At 41.7% G+C, this 19,077-nt stretch overlaps 3 protein-coding genes across 3 annotated transcripts in view; 1 reads left to right on the top strand and 2 right to left on the bottom strand.

The window, feature by feature from the left end:
• LOC134461304 (gamma-crystallin S-1-like) overlaps positions 1-19,077 on the bottom strand; it is a 383,074-nt gene that overhangs the window by 148,845 nt on the left and 215,152 nt on the right. The window lies entirely within an intron of this gene.
• LOC134461303 (gamma-crystallin M2-like) lies at positions 6,657-18,652 on the bottom strand. Its single transcript, XM_063214131.1, has 3 exons — positions 18,561-18,652; positions 10,434-10,676; positions 6,657-6,943 (listed from the first exon to the last, which is right to left on the bottom strand). The coding sequence occupies exons 1-3, from the start codon at positions 18,630-18,632 to the stop codon at positions 6,665-6,667; spliced, it is 594 nt and encodes a 197-aa protein (XP_063070201.1). The 5' UTR covers positions 18,633-18,652; the 3' UTR covers positions 6,657-6,664.
• Positions 11,779-12,947, top strand: LOC134461309 (gamma-crystallin M2-like). The gene is made up of 3 exons (XM_063214138.1): positions 11,779-11,790; positions 12,284-12,526; positions 12,669-12,947. The coding sequence occupies exons 1-3, from the start codon at positions 11,779-11,781 to the stop codon at positions 12,945-12,947; spliced, it is 534 nt and encodes a 177-aa protein (XP_063070208.1).

Genomic DNA, 19,077 nt, shown 5'->3' with positions numbered 1-19,077 from the left:
GGGAAAGTTGATAGGTCAATTAAGAGACCCTGGTGAGCTTGAAGGTTTGACCCAGACATCTTCTTTAGTTTAATTTCTCTTGCTTCGATCAATGATTTTCACTCGCTGACTAAATCCATACAGTAAGTAGGTGAACTCCTTAACATCATTGACGAGCTGTTTATCAAGATCAAATGAGTTTCCTCCTTCTGCAAAGACTTCGAGGAAATTTGATGTTTGATTCAATAACTTCATTGGTCACACTTTTCCTTTGCTTTTGAATGCTGACATGCAGTCAACACCATTGAAGGTATGTAGAGCCAGAACAGTGGCAATGTGTTCCTGCAAAAAATCTGGTGAGTACCAACAAGTAGGGCAGCAATGCCATTTACCGATGATTGTATGACACTTGAACACAGCCTTTAACTTCACACTTTAACACAAATTAACACAATTAATTATGAGGAAGCATACGTTCGTAAACTGCCACACCTAAAGCTCTTTCAACCAGCTCCAGTGAAACCACTGCTCACTACGTTCAGACAAAGTATTCATCAAGTGCATGTGGCTTCTTTTTCTTGTTGTCGTTCGCCAAGTGGTATCGGTATGTTATTGGCCGATACTTCAAAGCCAGGTATCAGATATCGGTATTGGGGCCAAAAACTGGTACCAGTGCAACACTTTCCAGTAGTAAATGAATGAGTGCCTTCTTGTTTTCATCGTTTGTGAGAAAGGCCTTGAGCCCGTTGTCAGTTGATTTTGGTTAATGAAGACAGTTCACGTACGTGTCTGTGCTAAATATTGTTTCAGCTGATGCAGGTAGACTTGTAAATGTTCCTTCTGTTTCCATCCTGAATGAAAGAATATTGGCCTTGAGGAGGAAGTTGCACATTCTCAGCATCTTTGATCATGTGGTTCATGCCTTTCACTTTGTTGTTGTTTTTTATGCACCACTAAACATCAATTTTTGAGATGGAGTATGGTGTCAGAATTAGGGGATAGGTCAGGGGATAGGGCCCATGAGCATTACCCATTACCCAAGTCCACTTGACCATGGGTTTCGCATAAACACAGATACTGGGAAGCTTGAATCTCTATGGTTTGAGGGTGATGTAATCTGAAAAGCTCTGATTGATGTATTGGCAGAGGACACGGATGAACAAGACATGACATATGAAAGTCATACAAATGTGGATTTATTAGGAACAGGATGATGAGGATTATTAAATGATCATTAAAAGTTATTTTTCACATTCTAAACTACTGCTGTACAAACCATTCCTTAAATAAATTTGTCATTTTATTCATTCCTTTTGTGTGATAGTACCACGTGTTGCATCCTGTTCACAGTCCACCAATAGTTGAAGCTATTCACTTAATACTTTCATTCCTGCAATTCTCAAGTCAAGGTATGGTTTATGTAATATTGTTGTTCAAAGTCCCATACAAATTGGTAATGAAAGTGACCAGCCAGGCCAGTAGGCTACTATTTTCGTATAGGTTATTGTGAATAACTTTGGACATAGCAGCTGTTTTACTCTAGCTAGAAAGGTCCTCTTGGACTTAAATTGAAGCTCATGAACTTGGGTAGTTTTTCATTCACATTTGAGGGACTAATGCATATCATAACAGAGTTGAAAATGATCAAATTTGAAGACAATTTGTCAGGCGGACAAGCATTTTTGGGGATTTTTGGGTATGTTGAAGATGATATTTGACAGAAGAAAATCCCCAAGTCCTGAAAATTTTTTCAGGTTGGTTCCCCTATGTGACAGGATGACCCATGACAATTTCAATGGTTCTATGACCATTTCTGCAGTTGCAGTACCTTAATATTTACAAGTATATAATTTCGCCTGCAGCTTTTCCTTAAAAGATGTTTTTTTGGGCCCTGAGACCAAACGGGGCCGAGTTGGGAGTGCACCCTATCAACTCATTATGGCCTAGGGTATATACTAACAGGAAATCATAGTGAAAAAAAGTAAGCAAAAAACATCCTGAGGGGTATACGTAGCTCCCGGCCTAATAGTACGGTGCAGTACAGCACAGTACAGTACAGTAGCCTACAGTACGGTGCAGTACAGTACAGTACAGTACAGTAGCATACAGTACAGTACTGTAGAGTAGAGTGCAGTACAGTACAGTACAGTAGCATACAGTATGGTTCAGTATAGTAAAGTACAGTATAGTACTGAATAAAGCATGTATTTCAATAAGCCCAACAATTTTAGAGTGTACTTTCAAGTTATTACTTTTATTGATAACAGCTAAGTATAGGGTTGCAAACTGTCAACTTCATTATGGCGAGGGTCTGGGAGAATTTTGCATTTCTTAGATGTAATTTGCTGCATTTTAACACTTTTTATTCTCCCTTGTCCCGTTTCAACTCAATATGGAACCCATACTTTTATTTATAAATACAGGACGATTCCATATTTCAAGGGATGGTTGGCAACCATAGATAAGTAAGAGCCATATACAGTTACCAAAAGATCTACATGTGGCTCTAGAGCCATAGGTTCCTGACCCCTGCCATAGGAGAAATATCTACGTATATAAAACAACAATTCTCATATGGTATATAGGCCTACTATAAAAGTAAATCATTACCGGTACTCATTTTCTTGATATGCAAGGCACACAAATAGTATGGGAGGAAGGATAGTCTACCATAGTACAGTAGCATACAGTATGGTGCCATAAAGTTAAGTACAGTACACTGCAGTACAGTACAGTAGCATACAGTATGGTGCATGTACAGTACAGTAGAGTACAGCACAGTACAGTGGCATATAGTACGGTGCAGTACAGCACAGTACAGTACAGTAGCATTCAGTACGGTGCAGTACAGTACAGTAGAGTACAGCACAGTACAGTGGCATATAGTATGGTGCAGTACAGCACAGCACAGTACAGTAGCATATAGTACGGTGCAGTACAGTACAGTACATTACAGTACAGTAGCATACAGTACGTATGGAATAGCGGCCGACGAGGTGCCCCCGATATCAAGGGAAATAATGGACGAGGCGGAGCGTTCTAAACAGCCCGACGGCGCAGAACTACTCAACAGTCTCAAGCGCCCTCTAGCGATTAATCGCAATTAATACATTTTGATCGAGCAACCTCTTGCTCAACAATTAATCTAAAGTCGATTAATCATTTGCATCCCTACTCCAAAGCCAATGGGATTTCAACATGCTGTTGTTTAAAGTTTTTGAAAGACTTTTTGATTGTGTGAGAGAGCTAAGGCAGTCAGACATGTTTTAAACAAAGGACCACAAACACAAATAAAAAATAACAAGCAATCAATAAATTAAGTGGTTAGTTAGCCAACATGGCATCTAGGTTTAAGCCCAAAGTAGAACAGAAAACAGGCATGTTACCATTTTGCTCTTTTAAAACAGTAAGTATTTGTCAGTATACTGTATGTATGGTGTATTGCATATTGATTATTCATAATTTCCTAAGCATGAAGGCCCCTATCACTCCACAGTACACTTAGGACTTGAGATATACATGTCTGAACACAAATCAGAAAACATTTTATTTTGTAATGGCCTTATAGGAGGTAGATAATCCAAGCTGTCACTGACACTTGATATGTACATGTATTATTCACTTGAGGGGGTCCTACGGAAGCATCGTGCAAAGTTTCACGCTTTTGAAAAAAGTTTGCCCTTTTTGTCCCGTAACCGACTCCACTAATATGTATGGTGGCCACCTTGGAAAATGGACGGCCATCTTGGATTTCAAGTGGCCTGCATGTCTTTTCAAAAAGAAGTGTGTCTAAGGAGTATCTGTGACAATTTCAGTGCTTGTATCACCATTTGAACAGTTGTTTCAGTTGCTAATTCATATCTGTATTGCGGACATCTTGGAAAATGTAGTGAAAAGTGAAAGTGAAAGCCCATTGGGAAACTCCAACTCCCATTGTCATTGTGACACAGCACTCCACAGCACACAAGTGAACACTGCACACAACGAAATTGCATTTATGCCTCACCCGTGCAAGGGGGCAGCCCTCAGTGGCGCCCCATGGGGAGCAGTGCGGTGGGACGGTACCATGCTCAGGGTACCTCAGTCATGGAGGAGGATGGGGGAGAGCACTGGTTGATTACTCCCCCCACCAACCTGGCGGGTCGGGAGTCGAACCGGCAACCTCTGGGTTGCAAGTCTGACGCCCTAACCGCTCACCCATGACTGCCCAAAATGGGCAGCCATCTTGAATTTGAAGAGGCCCACATACTTTTTGAAAATAGGGTGCTTCCAAAATGCCTCACCCCGCCTCCTGGCTCCGCCTCCGCCTCCGTTGAGAAAACAATAAAGTTTCCCAGCTGTCAGCCAAGCCAAAACTATTTTGGGGGGACTATTCTTCATTCACCATCCAGTTTGCAAATGAGAAAATTACTTTACAATTGAGCTTTTGCGAGATATTGAAATATAATGCTGTTGTCAGTGATGTCATCATTACATATTGCTTCCTGGTACGAGGCCACAAGCACAAGTGGAGGACACAAGGCTGCATATTGGAACATAGTAATGTCTAAGGAGTATCTGTACCGATTCTGGCGCTTGTATCACAAACTGAAGTATCGGGTATTAAAAAGGCTCTAAGCCTCCTAGCTAGCAGTGCTGCACTGAATGACACAGAGATTTCACGTCTCCCTGTCTGCCAAAATGCTGCCGCCCGCCCCCTCAGCACTGTCTGCTCATTGGTTCACAGACTTATCCTCCACCCAGAGACAGTTCACAACAATATTACTATTGGTTGACAGGCTTGTCTGACGTCGTTATCTGGACAAGTCCTGTCACAGCGCTTTGTTGATTTTAGCGACTTCATACAAATATCTCGATATTGCAAAATTACTCGAACCGTCAAAACAACATTCACGATAATTTCACAGAGGATATATATCGCCCACCCTTAGAAATCATAAATTAAAATGTGCCACCAACTACATCTTTAATATACAGGAGTAAGGGATATGGGTCAGAGCATGTGAAAGGAGCTGAATGGGTGCTGAATTTCAGCACCACACTACCATGGCCCTCTATCACTTAAAGTTGTATCCAGCTAACCTGAATCTCGCCAGATGGATGGGTGTGGCCTTGCATTAGGAGCTACACTATAGTCGAATTTCTCAGAAAGCGTGGTTTTATCAATAATCCTTGCACTTGATTAGGAAAACACTTGTCTGACATTTTTAATGAGCTGCAGCTTTTAACTATATGAAAATACAATTAAAATTAGACATGAGTGTAGACCACTGCCAAGGAAGCTGTGTGATAGAACATTTGACTATATTGCACCCTCTTTCTTTCGAGTCTCTCTGCCTTCTTTTTGTGTAGTTAGAAACTCGAATGACAAAATTCACCCTATCCTGCAATGGTTGAGAATCTTTTCAAAAGTCCTGGATCCGGATTGTGATCCGGATCACCACCAAAATGTAATAATTTGTTCCTCTTGTCATTTCCAACAACTCCACAAAATTTCATCCAAATCCATTCATGACTTTTTAAGTTATCTTGCTGACAAACAGACACAGTCACACAGACAGAAATACCAACACGACCAAAACATGACCTCCTTGGCGAAGGTAATTCCAGAATCAATGCTGATGAATGAGTCCATGCGAGTATCCCTTGTTGCTGAAACAACTGCTGCGATTCAGTTATTTCCCACCTTCTCCACTACATTTAAATTTTGACATATTACATCCATGGAAATTCCATGATCCTGATTGTTTTTTCCACATTTTGGTTTGAGAGCAGGGCAAATCCAGAGGTCTTCAAGACCTTTGTGTGAACTCACAAAGCTGAGTGGAAATACACAAGGATGAGGTGAGAGTCAGGCTAGTATCTGACGCTCCACTCAAAAAACGTTCCTAAAATTTCACCCCGCTTATGTGAAACTACTCCTCACTCGCCTACATTAAAAGTTGGATTCATTTTGACGTTCAGACAGGCATGTTACGGTAACACAAGGGCTCGCTCCCTCACTCACTCTCATGTGTGACTTTGTTTGAAAGCATTTTGGACGCTCCACACATCCTTGCAAGACAATAACAATTTCGGTGCACCTTACACACAAGGAAATGGTCATTAGGCTAGTAGTATGGGCCTTCCAGAAATGACAAATCAGCAGAATAAAGTCCAATAGCCCAGGTAACTTACTCTTATGCAAATCTCGCTACAACTGGGAATCCCCGGCCATCTTGTCATATAACATAGCCATTTCATGAACATTCCACCATTTTCAGGTTCACAATAGGGACATTTTGCGAACAGAAAGAACAACATGAACAGTAGCTGAATACTTCTTATTTAGGCTGTTTTGTGCAAAAAAAATAGTGCATTGATTGAAATAGGCAGGAGTGGTATCGGAGCAAACTGGAGCGAAACAGAACTGTCGCTCATTACCTTTGTAAAACGCACTCTGCACTCTGTCAATTTTACGCACGCTCCTCACTCTGGTAGGGCTAAGCACCAGATATGAATATTGCTGGTTTGAAGTGGTGGAGTGGCACCATTGAAGTTGTAAACTTAAATGCAAATCACTGCCTATTAACTTCTGTCACATTGAATGTAAAACCAGAAAAATAATTAAGTCGATTGCTTTTTTCACATTAACAGGTTTATTCAAACCTTTGGACAACATATTTCAGGTTCAAGTTTCAAGTGCTTAGTACCAGGAATCCATGATACGCCTCATGCTACTGAATTTCATGTTGGGGTATCCCATGTTTCTATAGTTTCTGTACTCTCCAGGAGGGAAGTACCACTGTCTTCCTCTGTAGTTGGGATGCTCATACATGAGCCAGTTGCCCTCCATCACGTGGCAAGACTGGCAGTGGTTCATGCGGTAGCGATCCATCATGTTGTCACAGTCGTCCATACACTCATGCATCTGACCACCGAAGTTCTCCCTCTCGTACATCCTCATTCTGTAGTTTCCTCTGTGCTGTAATTAGAAATGGCAAGGAATGTAATTAAACAATATATAAATGCTTATAAATAAATGTAAAAATATGAAAACATATATTTGGAGGACTCTGATGAAGACGCATGTTGAAACGTTAGTCTTACTGGACTGAAAAAATAAATAACAGAAAATAGACATCCGTGTGGCACCAGATTCTTTTCCCTTTGCACTAAAAATATGAAAACTCGGTAACGCTTTCTTTTATACGTAGTCCCCTGATTCTGATGTATTTTTCTGGGTAACAAAAGGGTAACAGCAAAAAGTTCCATGGTACCTAATGGGTGAAAAAATGGTAACTACAAAGTACAGGGGTTGGACAAAATAATGGAAACACCTGACATTTTAGAGTGGGAAGTTTCATGGCTCAAGTGGACCAGCCTGTTGGCCAATGCTCATTAATGGCACATTGCACCAGTAAAGTGAAGTGTGAAGAGTTCATTAGCAGTGTAAACTTTGCAATGTACACAACATTATGGGTGACATATCAAAGTTCAAAAAGGAGAAATTCTTGGTGCACGTGGAACTGTTGCATCTTTGACCTAGACAGCAAGTCTTTGTGATGCATCAAGACCCACAGTATCCAAGGAAATGTCTGCATACCACCAGGAAGGATGAACCACATCCAACAGGATTAACCGTGGACACAAGAGGTAGCTTCCCACTCTAAAATGACAGGTGTTTTTCATTATTTTCCATTTTTTCCAACCCCTGTAAGGGCCAAAACATACCAAGGCGGAACGGAACGGTCGCAGGACGGACGCGGTCTTTCTGCTTAGTTTTGGCCGGCGTGCTTTTCTCTGCCTTGCACACTGACAGCGTCGGCGTGCGCGGCCAGTCCTATTCAAAACCCTCCCTACAGCCAAAGCTAACATGCTACTTTGCCATTCATTTGAATGAGCCACCGCCGGTCGCCGGCGTGAAAAATACGCTCGAGTTCTATTTTCCAAAAGCAGCGCGGCGCGGAGCCGGCTCCCGCGCCGCTGACGCTCGACTACCGCCGGTTGGTGTGTAAGGACAGATAGGTTTCAATGTATTTTCACTGACGCCGGTAAAAACCGCGGCCGTTCCGCGCCGCTTTACCGCCTTGGTGTGTCAGACCCCTAAATATGAGGATGATGTGATGTAGTCAAGACCGCTCAGCCTGAGAACAAGACATTATCAAGACCAGACGTTATCAATACCAGGACCAAGACAGGTAAGGCCAAGTCAAGACCATCAACAGACAGTGCTAGAGTGCTAGAGATGACGTGATCACACACACGTGGGAACTTAAAACCAGTGTTGCCAGATTTTCTACGACAAATAAGCGACTGACGTCCTGAAAACAAACCCAAGAGAAGCGACTGACGGGCGTCGTGAAGGGACCACAGAAAGTGGGAGTTAACAATGCTGTAGTAGGGTCACTTGTAAGGATGAGTGAGAAAAAACGAGTTGCCATTGAGAAACACATTGAAATGACCGGCAGAGCAGGAAAACAGCAAGCCCAACCCTGAAAAGAACAAGCCCAAAAAAACGCAACACGCAACTTTTTTACAAAATTCAAAGCGACTGCTCAAAAGAAGAAGCCCAAGGTTGCTTATAATAAGCGGACTTGGCAACACTTCTGAAAACCAAAAGCACCATGGTAAGGCTAAAATTAACATTAACAATGACAATCTAGTGTAGCGCCACCAGTAGTACGTGAAGGAACTGCTAAAAAATGTGGCCTTTTAAAAATTCTCAAAATTGAAAGTGTATAAAGGGATACGTTATTGCACCAAAGCCACTGTGCTACAGAAAAAACAGGAAATGGATTAAGAAATCCCTATGCTTTGATTGAGACAAAAGAAACGTATCAAACTGAGGCATATTGTCAACATCCATAATGGTAAAACATCAAACCTCTATAGTGTCAGCATGTGGTAGTATCGCTACATTGGACAAAATTATTTGTTTTGCAGGGTTGCCCTGCCCTTCATTTTCACTTTCATGCCTGAAGCTTGGGAAGGCTTTATCTGACTAAAGGCCCTGTGTTGTGTCATAGTATTGCAGTCCTATGGTACTTAAAGGGCCATTTCGGTCGTCTACAACATCCAGCTTTATTGCCCAAGCTACCCATGACTTGGCAATAGCGAAGACCCATGGGGGCAGCAGTCCACCGGGCAAATGTCATACATGCCTTATGGTCAATCCAGCTATGCTGCTCCGTCGAAGCAGCATCAGAAAGCCACGATGGAGAATGTGGAGAACTAATGGGCTAATGTAGAGCTAATGGGCTCATGCCTTACATCTCACATAGTCCACAATGTATGAATTGAAAAACTAAAATGCTGGAATAAGTTTCTGTCTCCAAAACTCAGGTTTTTGTGAGGGATATGCGCTATGTAGCTCAACGAATGGACTTTGAAATACCGGAAGACAGTGATGTAAACAAACCGGTATGTGGTTGCTTGCACTAACCGCAGAGAGTCGAGCGACGGAAGTAATTGACTTTGTATTGAGTCGAGAGACAAAAGCGATTCTGGAGACTAGAGCGATTTGCGCGACGAGCGCGACAATTTGAAGTTGAAATCTTTTCAACTTTCTATGACGCGGTTCCGCGACAAGCCGCGACAGCCAATGACTGTATAGAGGTCAGTGACCACAGCCAATGGGAATGCTTGAATGCTTTGCCTTCTGCCTGTACGGACATACTCTAGTCTCCTCAATCTCTCGTATCGCTTGCTGCTACACTCTGTCGCTTGAATCGCGTCGCCGCTGGTGTATCTCTGCGGTAACACATTGTTTTAAACACTTTTTCACTCTTATTGAGTCATACACACTACAGTATAGTGTTGAAAGGTGTCTGCTGATGTTGCATATTTTTGGGGTGATTTTTGGAGCATGTTAAGATGTTTAAAACACAATGCAAAGTGCTGCCCCCATGGGTAAGCTGTCAATGTGAGCTCTCCGTGCAAGCAACACTGTCAGGTTTGGATGGTTCATTTTCGCGTCTTCGCTATTGCTAAGTCATGGGTAGCTTGGGCAATAAAGCTGGATGTTGTAGACGACTAAAATTGCCCTTGAACTTTTCAATGACTATTATAGCATACCACTGGAGGTATGGCGTACATTAAGGGGCTACACAAAACTAAATTGCTGTACACTACAGCAATATTTTTTTCAACCACAGTCCTGGGGAACACTAATGTGCTGTGAGAGATCATCTGGTGTGCTGTGGAAAATTATAGAAGGACTGTATGGGCAATAGGTTTTTTTTTTTCAGTAAACATTTACAACTGGTGGTGAGCCTTGGCATTTTGTCCTCGAACAGTTGCACTATAGTACATAACAAACTGCAACTTAACATTGCTAGGCAACTTAGTATTTGCAGTTACTTTTAACTGTAGGTTCCATATAAGTGCTCTATATGTTACCCTGTTATTGCAATTAGGGGACTCTAAAACACAGCGCTACCGAAAATTCTACTTAGATAGTGTAATTTATTTACCATGGGAATGTGGCGGCAAGAGTGGATCGAATTGTTCCATCCCCACATGCCCATGTAGTCAGGGTACTCGCCCCTCCTCATGAAGTACTGGTGGCCCATGAAGTTGCACTGGTCGTACATCATCCAGCAACCACTCTCCACCCTGAAGGAGTGGCAGCGGCTCAGGTAGGAAGAGAAGTCAGCGCAATCTCCCATGCACTGCCAGGAGCGACCCTGGAAGTTCCTGTCCTCGTAGAAGGTAATCTAAGCAAAAAGAAGTTTTTATCTGTCATTATCCAAAAGTAGGTAGCAGTGCAATGTACCTTTCTATAATATATAATACGTTTTAAGATATATGAACTGTACTGTGCTAGTCTACATGTGAGTCCCTACTTTCCACAAGACCAATATCTTTGTTTCAGGGAGTAAAATACTGTATACTAATATAATATAATAATTGAAAAATTGTCAGTGAAAAAAATGATAAAATAAATAAATAATTCAGCCATTTCTTATTCCTCAAGTGTAAATTAAACGTGTGAAATACTTTTTAAACTCTGCTGTTTGACTTAAGAATACAGTAAATATTTGATTACAGTAAGAGTGTCATTACTGTGTTGTTTTGGCTAAAACAAACATTTAAATTACAAGTTAGCATTAAACGGTATCTTACTCTGCCCATCATGGTGGCTGGTTCTGTCTTACTGCTGGCTTGCCATTATGTTGGCATGTGGGTGTTTTTATACTGCTCTTCACACCTGACCATATGCTGTACCTTTGTTACAAAGCCCTGAGTCATCAGCCCAATCGTGTTGTAAGGGGCCTGTTTTTCAAAGCGGAACCGAAAGGGTTATTATTTGTTTTTGAAAGCATTTGGAAATAATGGCTTTGTAGGTTCAACAGTATGAGTAAAAAGTTAAGTCTATGTGAGACCGCCTACTTTGATGAAACCACCTACAAAACTGTGAGATAGCTGAAGTTATGGTTCAACCCTTAAACGCGATACATTTTCTGACCCAACATTTCTTTGGGTGGTAAACTGAACATGGTAAATTGAACATTAAAATCTAATAATTTCCCACTCCAGGTGAAATTGCAACAAATCCATCTTGTGTTTTTTTTTTAAGTGTAAAAAATGGGTACTTCCTGTCATTGAAAGAATCTAAACCACCATTATCTCCAAATGCATTCAATCCCAAATAATAACCCTTTAGGTTCTGCTTTCAAAAACAGGCCCCTTACTACATCACTGGGCTGATGACTCAGGGCTTTGTAACAAAAGTACAGCAGATGGTTAGGAGTGAAGTGCACTATAAAATGGACATGGGGCAATCATTTAGCAAGCCAGATCTTAGACTCAGTCACCATGATGGGCAGGGTAAGATACTGTTATTTCAAACTTTTGCAAGCTATTAGATAACTTTTTAATGCATGGGTACCGCTTGAAACAATGTTTGATGTGTTGAAGTTTTTAAGTGTGGCATACTGTAGATGCCCTAACTGCCTTGTTGGCATTATGGAGTCTACAGTAAGAGAATGCGCAAACAAAATAAAGGCAGCAAGTGTAACGGGTAATTGTTTATTATTATTATTATTACTATCAAACATTGTCATTATTTTTGCGTAGTACTGAAAAGTTGCTAAGAGAGGCATTCCTTAATCATTGAAAAATATAGGACTTCCAGTTCCCGTCCAGTACAACTTTAACATATGCAGAGCAAATCACTCAATTTAAAATATGAGAGTATGATGCATAACAATTATAAATATGTTCAATGTCTGTTTACATTAACAATGCAGTGGAAATCATGTACCACTGCCATATACTGCCCTTGTTTTTTTCATTAATATTAAGTTCTATTGTTCTGCAGATCACTTTCTATGAGGGCAGGAACTTCCAGGGTCGCTCCTGGGAGTGCATGGGAGACTGTGCTGATATGTCCTCCCACCTGAGCCGCTGTCACTCCTTCAGGGTGGAGAGTGGTTGCTGGATGATGTACGACCAGAACAATTACATGGGCAACCAGTACTTCATGAGGAGGGGAGAGTACCCTGACTACATGTGTATGTGGGGCTGGAACAACTGGATCCATTCTTGCCGCCATATCCCCATGGTAAATATATGTGCAGAAATATCTTTACTATATATATATACACATCGAAGTATACATACAGGTATATTTGATATTTGTTACAAAGAGACTGTTACTTAGTCAACATGTTGTAATTATGCTGTTTGTTCATTTATATTTACAGCACAGAGGAAACTACAGAATGAGGATGTACGAGAGAGAGAACTTTGGTGGTCAGATGCACGAGTGTATGGACGACTGTGACAACATGATGGGTCGCTACCAAATGAACCACTGCATGTCTTGCCACGTGATGGACGGCCATTGGCTCATGTATGAGCAGCCCCAGTACAGAGGAAGACAGTGGTACTTCCCTCCTGGAGAGTACAGAAACTGGAGCAACATGGGATACCCTGACATGAGATTCAATAGCATGAGGCGTATCATGGATTCTTGGTACTAAGATCTACCTGAAATGTCAAATTATTTGAATAAAGCCATGTCAATGTGAAAACAGCCTATGGTATGAATTCCATGTAACATAAACAAAATTGCACATCGAGTTCCTGTCCCACCATCTAAATACAAGTCAATCCATGCACACTAATTATCTGCTATATACATTAATGCAGTATTCAGCTTAAAATTGGTTGGTGCTAGCGAGACAAAGAGTGGGTAACTATATTGCAAGGCTCACATACTAGACACATTCCTAATTGTCTTACACAAGTATCAGCGCCTTATAAGACACACATTAAGCAAAGTCAATAATTTGTTATGCATGTATTCACAAATGTCTTGTTCTCAGTCAATAAGGCCTTTACCCAATATACAATAATAATAAAAAGGACCATCATCATAATAAGGACCTAGGCCCTTGACACGTCTAATGCCCCTTTTCCACTGCCGTTTTTCTGGTAGGCCTACAGCTCGACACAGCGCGACTCGGCCGTCACTGTTTGATTTTCGATTGGGCACAACACAGCTCAATCGAATACCAAAAAGTGGCGTCTGAGTAGCGCTACCAGAAAAACGGCAGTGGAAAAGAGGCGTATGTCATATACAGTCATTAGGCATGTATTAGTGGCCAGCATGTGAACCCTATCCTAAAGTGTCACCAGTGTATATTTGTGGTAGGCTGAGCTGTGTAAAGGCTGAGCAAATTACTAGACAAAGAGTGTGTATGGATGCTAGGCTGAGCGCTGTGAAGGCAAAGCGAGTTATTACATAAAGGTGGTAGGCTGAGCAGTGCAAAGGCAGAACAAGTTATTAGACAAAGAGTGTATATCTACGGTATGGTAGACTGAGCAGTGTAAAGGCACAGCAAGTTATTATACAAAGATGGTAAATTGAGCAGTGGTAGACTGAGCAGTGTAAGCAGAGCAAGTTATTACGCAAAGAGTGTGTATCTATGGTTGGCTTAACAGTGTGCAAACGATTGATGAGCTAGTGACGATTCATGAGACTACTTTTCTGGGATCCATGTGACGTAAGGTGCTCACTGCTTTAGGAGACCAGCAGAGGTTGAGAATGAATTCCCTTAGCGCTGTAGATTGCAGTAGATCACATTGAATGCAAAACTCCTCTAAATACCACAGAAAAAGGAGAAGGAGTAAAGTGCTAGGGAAAGGGCTACACTTCTTAATTTTGAAGATCAACAGCCTTACTTCTAAGTTCATTTGCTAACATATCTGTCTGTTCCTGACGCTAGCTAAGAAACTGGAGCTTGACAGCTCAGTTACACCTTGGTTACAGAGGTGTTATGACTTGGGTGCTCAGGGAAGCGAGTGTAGTAGGTTCAAGCTATAACAAAATGTAGAATGGTAGATACCCTACGCCTCAAAACAACGATATGTTATGTACATTACAAAAAGACTGGCTTGTCTTCCGATTTTAATGATGTGAGGTAAGGTTGGGGTTTCAAGGGTGGCACAAGGCCATCTTAGATGGATATGGAACATACAGTAAGTCAAGTCAAGTCAGCTTCTATTGTCACTTTCTTCATATGCACAAGTCATACAAGGAAAATGAAACAATAAATACCATGCCAAGACATAGACATACACAGGACTGACATTTTACAGACTGACATAAAGTGCAAGACAGGACAGGTAACAGTAAGTGATGAAAAATAAATACAAATGAACATTTAACATTGAACATTTAACATGTAGACAAAAAGGTAGGATACAAATAGAATGGAAGACATTACATCAATAAGACAATAATAACAGTGACAGTAGCAATAATAACAGTAAATAATAATAATAGTTATATACAAAAGTGGTAAGATTAGAGAAGCAGAATTGTAAGTAGCATGTTGTATTGTCTTAATATTCAAGTGAGTTAGTGCAGGAAGGTGCAAAGTCACATAGTGCAGTTTAAGGGAAAGAGTAATGTGCAGCGCTGGTGCTTTGTGTGTTGCAGGATCTAGGCAGTTCTTGTTAGTGCTGTGTGTGTGTGTGTGTGTGTGTGTGTGTGTGTGTGTGTGTGTGTGTGTGTGTGTGTGTGTGTGTGTGTGTGTGTGTGCGCGTGCGTGAGTGTGTGTGTGTGTGTGTGTGTGTGCTCTTGTGGTGTAGTGCAGGTGCAGTCACAGTGCAGATCCATTGGTGTGTGTGTGTGTGTGTGTGTGTGTGTGTGTGTGTGTGTGTGTGTGTGTGTGTGTGTGTGTGTGTGTGTGTGTGTGTGTGAGGGAGTTCAGCATCCTGATGGCCTGGTGTATAAAATTTGTTGTGAGTCTGGTGGTTCTGGAACGTAGGCTTCTGTACCTCTTCCCAGAGGGCAGGAGGCTGGGTGGGTCAGATTGCTCACGATTGTGAGGACTGTGCAGGTGAGGTGTAGATGTCTTGCAGGGAGGGGAGGGGTGCATTGATGATCTTCCCAGCTGAATCCACTGCTTCAGGGCTTTCCTGTTGTAGTCAGTGCAGCTTCCACCTCATACGGTGATGCAGCTGATAAGGATGCTCTCAATGGTCCCCCTGTAGAAGGTGGTCATGATGGCTGGTGGGGCACTGGCATGCCTCGGTTTGCGCAGGATGTAGAGGTGTTGCTGGGCTTTCTTGGCCAGTGATGCTGTGTTGGAGGTCCAGGAGAAGTCTTCACTGATGGGCACTCCAAAGAATTTTGTGCTGCTCACTCTCTCCACAACAGCACCATCGATGGTCAGTGGCAAGTGTTGTCTGTGGCCCCTCTGGAAGTTGACCACGATCTCCTTTGTCTTGCTGACGTTTGGCAGGAGGTTGTTGTCGCTGCACCATCTGGCCAGGTTGTCCACCTCTGTCCTGTAGTGCTTCTCGTCTCCGTTGCACTGCCTGTGGTCTCTGGTATAGGAAGTCCAGCAGCCAGTTGCAGTAGGAGGTGCTGAGGCACAATTTGTCCAGTTTGCATATCCGCTGTTGGTTTATGATGGTATTGAATGCTGAGCTAAAGTCAATGAACAGCATTCCCCTGTAAGTTAGTATTCTCACTATAAGTTAGCAAGTCACCTAAAGGTACGTTTATCATCTAAAGCAAAAACACAAAAGTTTGATCTTTTAATTTTGCATTTTCATGACCATTTTGTCATGGGAGGCTATGGGCTGTGTGAGCGTGTGTGAGCGTCCTACTTATCGATGCAGTTTACATGCCAGATAGCTAGGTGCTAAGTGGACTGGTACTTCATCAATGAGCTGTCCTGTCACTTAGAAGAGCTGGCCTGTCGCCCCCTCCGTGGAAGAAACGGTAGGGCACTGCACTGTTACAAAGGAGACCCGATTTCGATTCCCGATCCTCCCCTGTCTCTCTCTCCCACTCGCATTCAAACCCACTATTCACTGTCCTGTCTAAATAAAGTTGAAAATATATACAGCAGGGGTGCTCAATAGGTCGATCGCGATCGACCAGTCGATCGCGGAGGCAGTATTGGTAGATGGTAGGAGGACACTTTTTAAAAAAAAAGTTTCCCAGGGATACCCAGAATCTGACAGGCTAACTCCAGGCGTCTACACTGTAAATAGCTTATAAACACAACGGCGTCTTCAGATAAGGAGGATAACTGTCAAGCGCCACACTCAAACTCTTAATAAGTCATAACATCGGAGCACAAAAATAGGACGGCACGAGACGTTTGCCGATACCGTGCGCTATATGTTCAGTTAGTACAGGCAGCGTCACCGCTCAAAAGAAACAGCCAGAGATGAAAACAACAGATCGAACACCGGCAATTCCCTGCTTTTCCCCCCCTTTTAAACAATGCTCTGAGAAGTGCAGACAAGATGCAACTCCCGCATTGAGCGTGGAGTTGGCTACTTCGATTAGATTTCATAGGCACACGTGCGAGGGGAGAGTGAATGTTGTGTGCCTGTTTAACCTGAGTGCAGGCGCGTCTTTTCAAATGGTCTGTTCAGCGCGGCCGCTAGACAGAGAGCGCGCTTTTCGGTCCATTCAGTAGATGTCTCCTTGTTTATTTTTTGGAACTAGGGATGTCTGTAACGTCCACGAAGACAATCCACGTGAAAACGCCAAACGCCCGCAAACCGCTGTTCTGTTTACTTCTCACAGCGGCATTAAAAAAGTTCTCCATGAAATCCCAAACCAACATCACTTCAAATAGGTGACCCCAAGCATGCACACATGAAATAACACTTCAGGGAGGGAGAAAATCGCTCTGCACTCATATTAAAGTTAAAAAACGGATCACATAAAATCTGTCCAGAAACCAAGAGGGCACATCAATAACAGTCTTCATTAATTTATGAAAATTAAATTTATCATAAACTTGATTGCCTACTATGGTCTCCCTTTGTGATCAAAAACAGGCGTAATTTACAGTAGGCCTAGGCCTAAATAAGGTCTGTTTGAGGCTGTTATTCACCACTGATTCACCTTTCATTGTTGATGTGTATTCATACAAATACATTTTCATATGGTGTTAAAATTGCATTAGTAACAGCTGTATTTTAAAACACCCGAACACCCAGTAGATCACTTCCACACACCCATTTCAATAAGTAGCTCGCATGTTGAAAAAGTCTGAGCACCCCTGATATACAGTATATATTTAGAAGTCCTTGCCTGTCTTCTCAACAGCTGTCTTTACCTCTGCATCATGTGCATTAAACATGTTGAGTATAGTAAAGTGTTTCCTCTCTATGATGAATAGTCTTACCTACACGACTTTCGTGTAGACTATTCATCTGCTAGGGCAAGTAGGTTTTTTTTTCCTTTCGTGTCTATGCAATGAAAACATAGTGATCTTATTCAGGGTCTTCTTATATTAGGGCCAATACAGTAGCCTACATGATTATATTCAGTCATCATAGCCATCACATTGACTCCCATTGCAATACAATTACTAGTTACTAGTAGGCTATACAGATATTGATAATAATCTTATTAAATTAAAATAAGGCTAAATTGAAAGCCTCAGCGTGAAACAGTCTTGAATGGGTTTTGTATTTCTGTCAAGGCTAAAAGAGGTAGATCTTGCTTGCCATCTAGGCAGAGGTTAAGGATCTCCGGCATAAAAAGATTTGTGACCACTGCCGTATACTGTTAAGATATGGACATCTACAAAAATGTTTTGTGTTCTCCACATTACCGCTTAAATGTAAATGGACACTTAATCAGAACTCCTGTGAAGTTGTAGTTGTAGTTAGAGAGGCCCAGGTGGTAGATCGTTCTGTGAAAGGCTACGGTATAACAATGAATTGCAAGGTAGTTATGCCCACTGAAGACTGAACATGGCTGTCTGTGATAAGAAACTAAGAAGTATCCCTTGAGGCACGCAGGACAGACATTTTCCTTGCCAGAGTCAATCAAGGAGTCAGAGGAAATTATCCAAAACAAAAAAGTCAACTCTCAGAGTATGATTAGCATGCAGAGGCAGGGCCGATGACAAATTTTGCCAGGCTAAGGACAATGTCATTTGAAAGGTCAATCCCTCTCCATACAATGTAATGAGGACCCAATTCCCCCTTTTCTTCTGTTTATAGTCCATGACGCCTTTGTATGTACACAGTGATTTTTGATATAAAACAGTATATATGATTTGTGATAGGGGTGTAACGGTACACAAAAATCACGGTTCGGTACGTACCTTGGTTTCTGGGGTGATGGTTCGGTACGTTTTCGGTACAGTATATAGTAAAAAAAAAAAATGCAAAACCATTTTCTTCCTCAGTGCGTGGTTAGTTGCACCACAAATGGTCAAAATGACCAATTAAAAAAAACATTCAAAGGGCTGCATTTTATTAATAAGCTAAACTATTTTTTAAACACTAGCCCTAGGGCTATTTTCCTGTGGATTTTAATTTATTCTTAGTTTCATTTCTTACATTTTAATGAATTAATTATAAACAGTAGGCTAAACAAAACCTTTCAAAATGTTTAAAATGATTCATGTTATGTAGGGAAATTAACAGAATTAGAATTCATAGCTTTAAGAAAGAAGCAAACTCGGTTTCCATAGCGACTCTAGACTCCACTTGCGTTTCTCTCAGCTTGTGGAAAACAAACGTCTTCTCTCTCTACTCCGGAAGACATGTGGACCTTTTTATGTCACTAGTTTCTATTTTAATTAGTTCATGTGTGTTTTGAAACTGTTCAGCTGAAGA

This window comes from Engraulis encrasicolus, chromosome 13 (assembly GCF_034702125.1).
Source record: "Engraulis encrasicolus isolate BLACKSEA-1 chromosome 13, IST_EnEncr_1.0, whole genome shotgun sequence".
NCBI lineage: Eukaryota > Metazoa > Chordata > Actinopteri > Clupeiformes > Engraulidae > Engraulis > Engraulis encrasicolus.
This window is presented reverse-complemented; position numbering and strand designations above follow the sequence as displayed.

Bases quoted from the DNA above. Each gene is read 5' to 3' on its own strand.
- LOC134461309 (XM_063214138.1), top strand. The intron at 12,527-12,668 runs GTAAATATATGT...TTATATTTACAG, and splicing joins CTTGCCGCCATATCCCCATG to CACAGAGGAAACTACAGAAT.
- LOC134461303 (XM_063214131.1), bottom strand. From the start codon at position 18,632: ATGGTTTTGCATTTTTTTTTTTTACTATATACTGTACCGAAAACGTAC. The intron at 10,677-18,560 runs GTACGTACCGAA...CTTTTTGCTTAG, and splicing joins CCATCACCCCAGAAACCAAG to ATTACCTTCTACGAGGACAG. The intron at 6,944-10,433 runs GTAAATAAATTA...TTCTAATTACAG, and splicing joins CTTGCCGCCACATTCCCATG to CACAGAGGAAACTACAGAAT.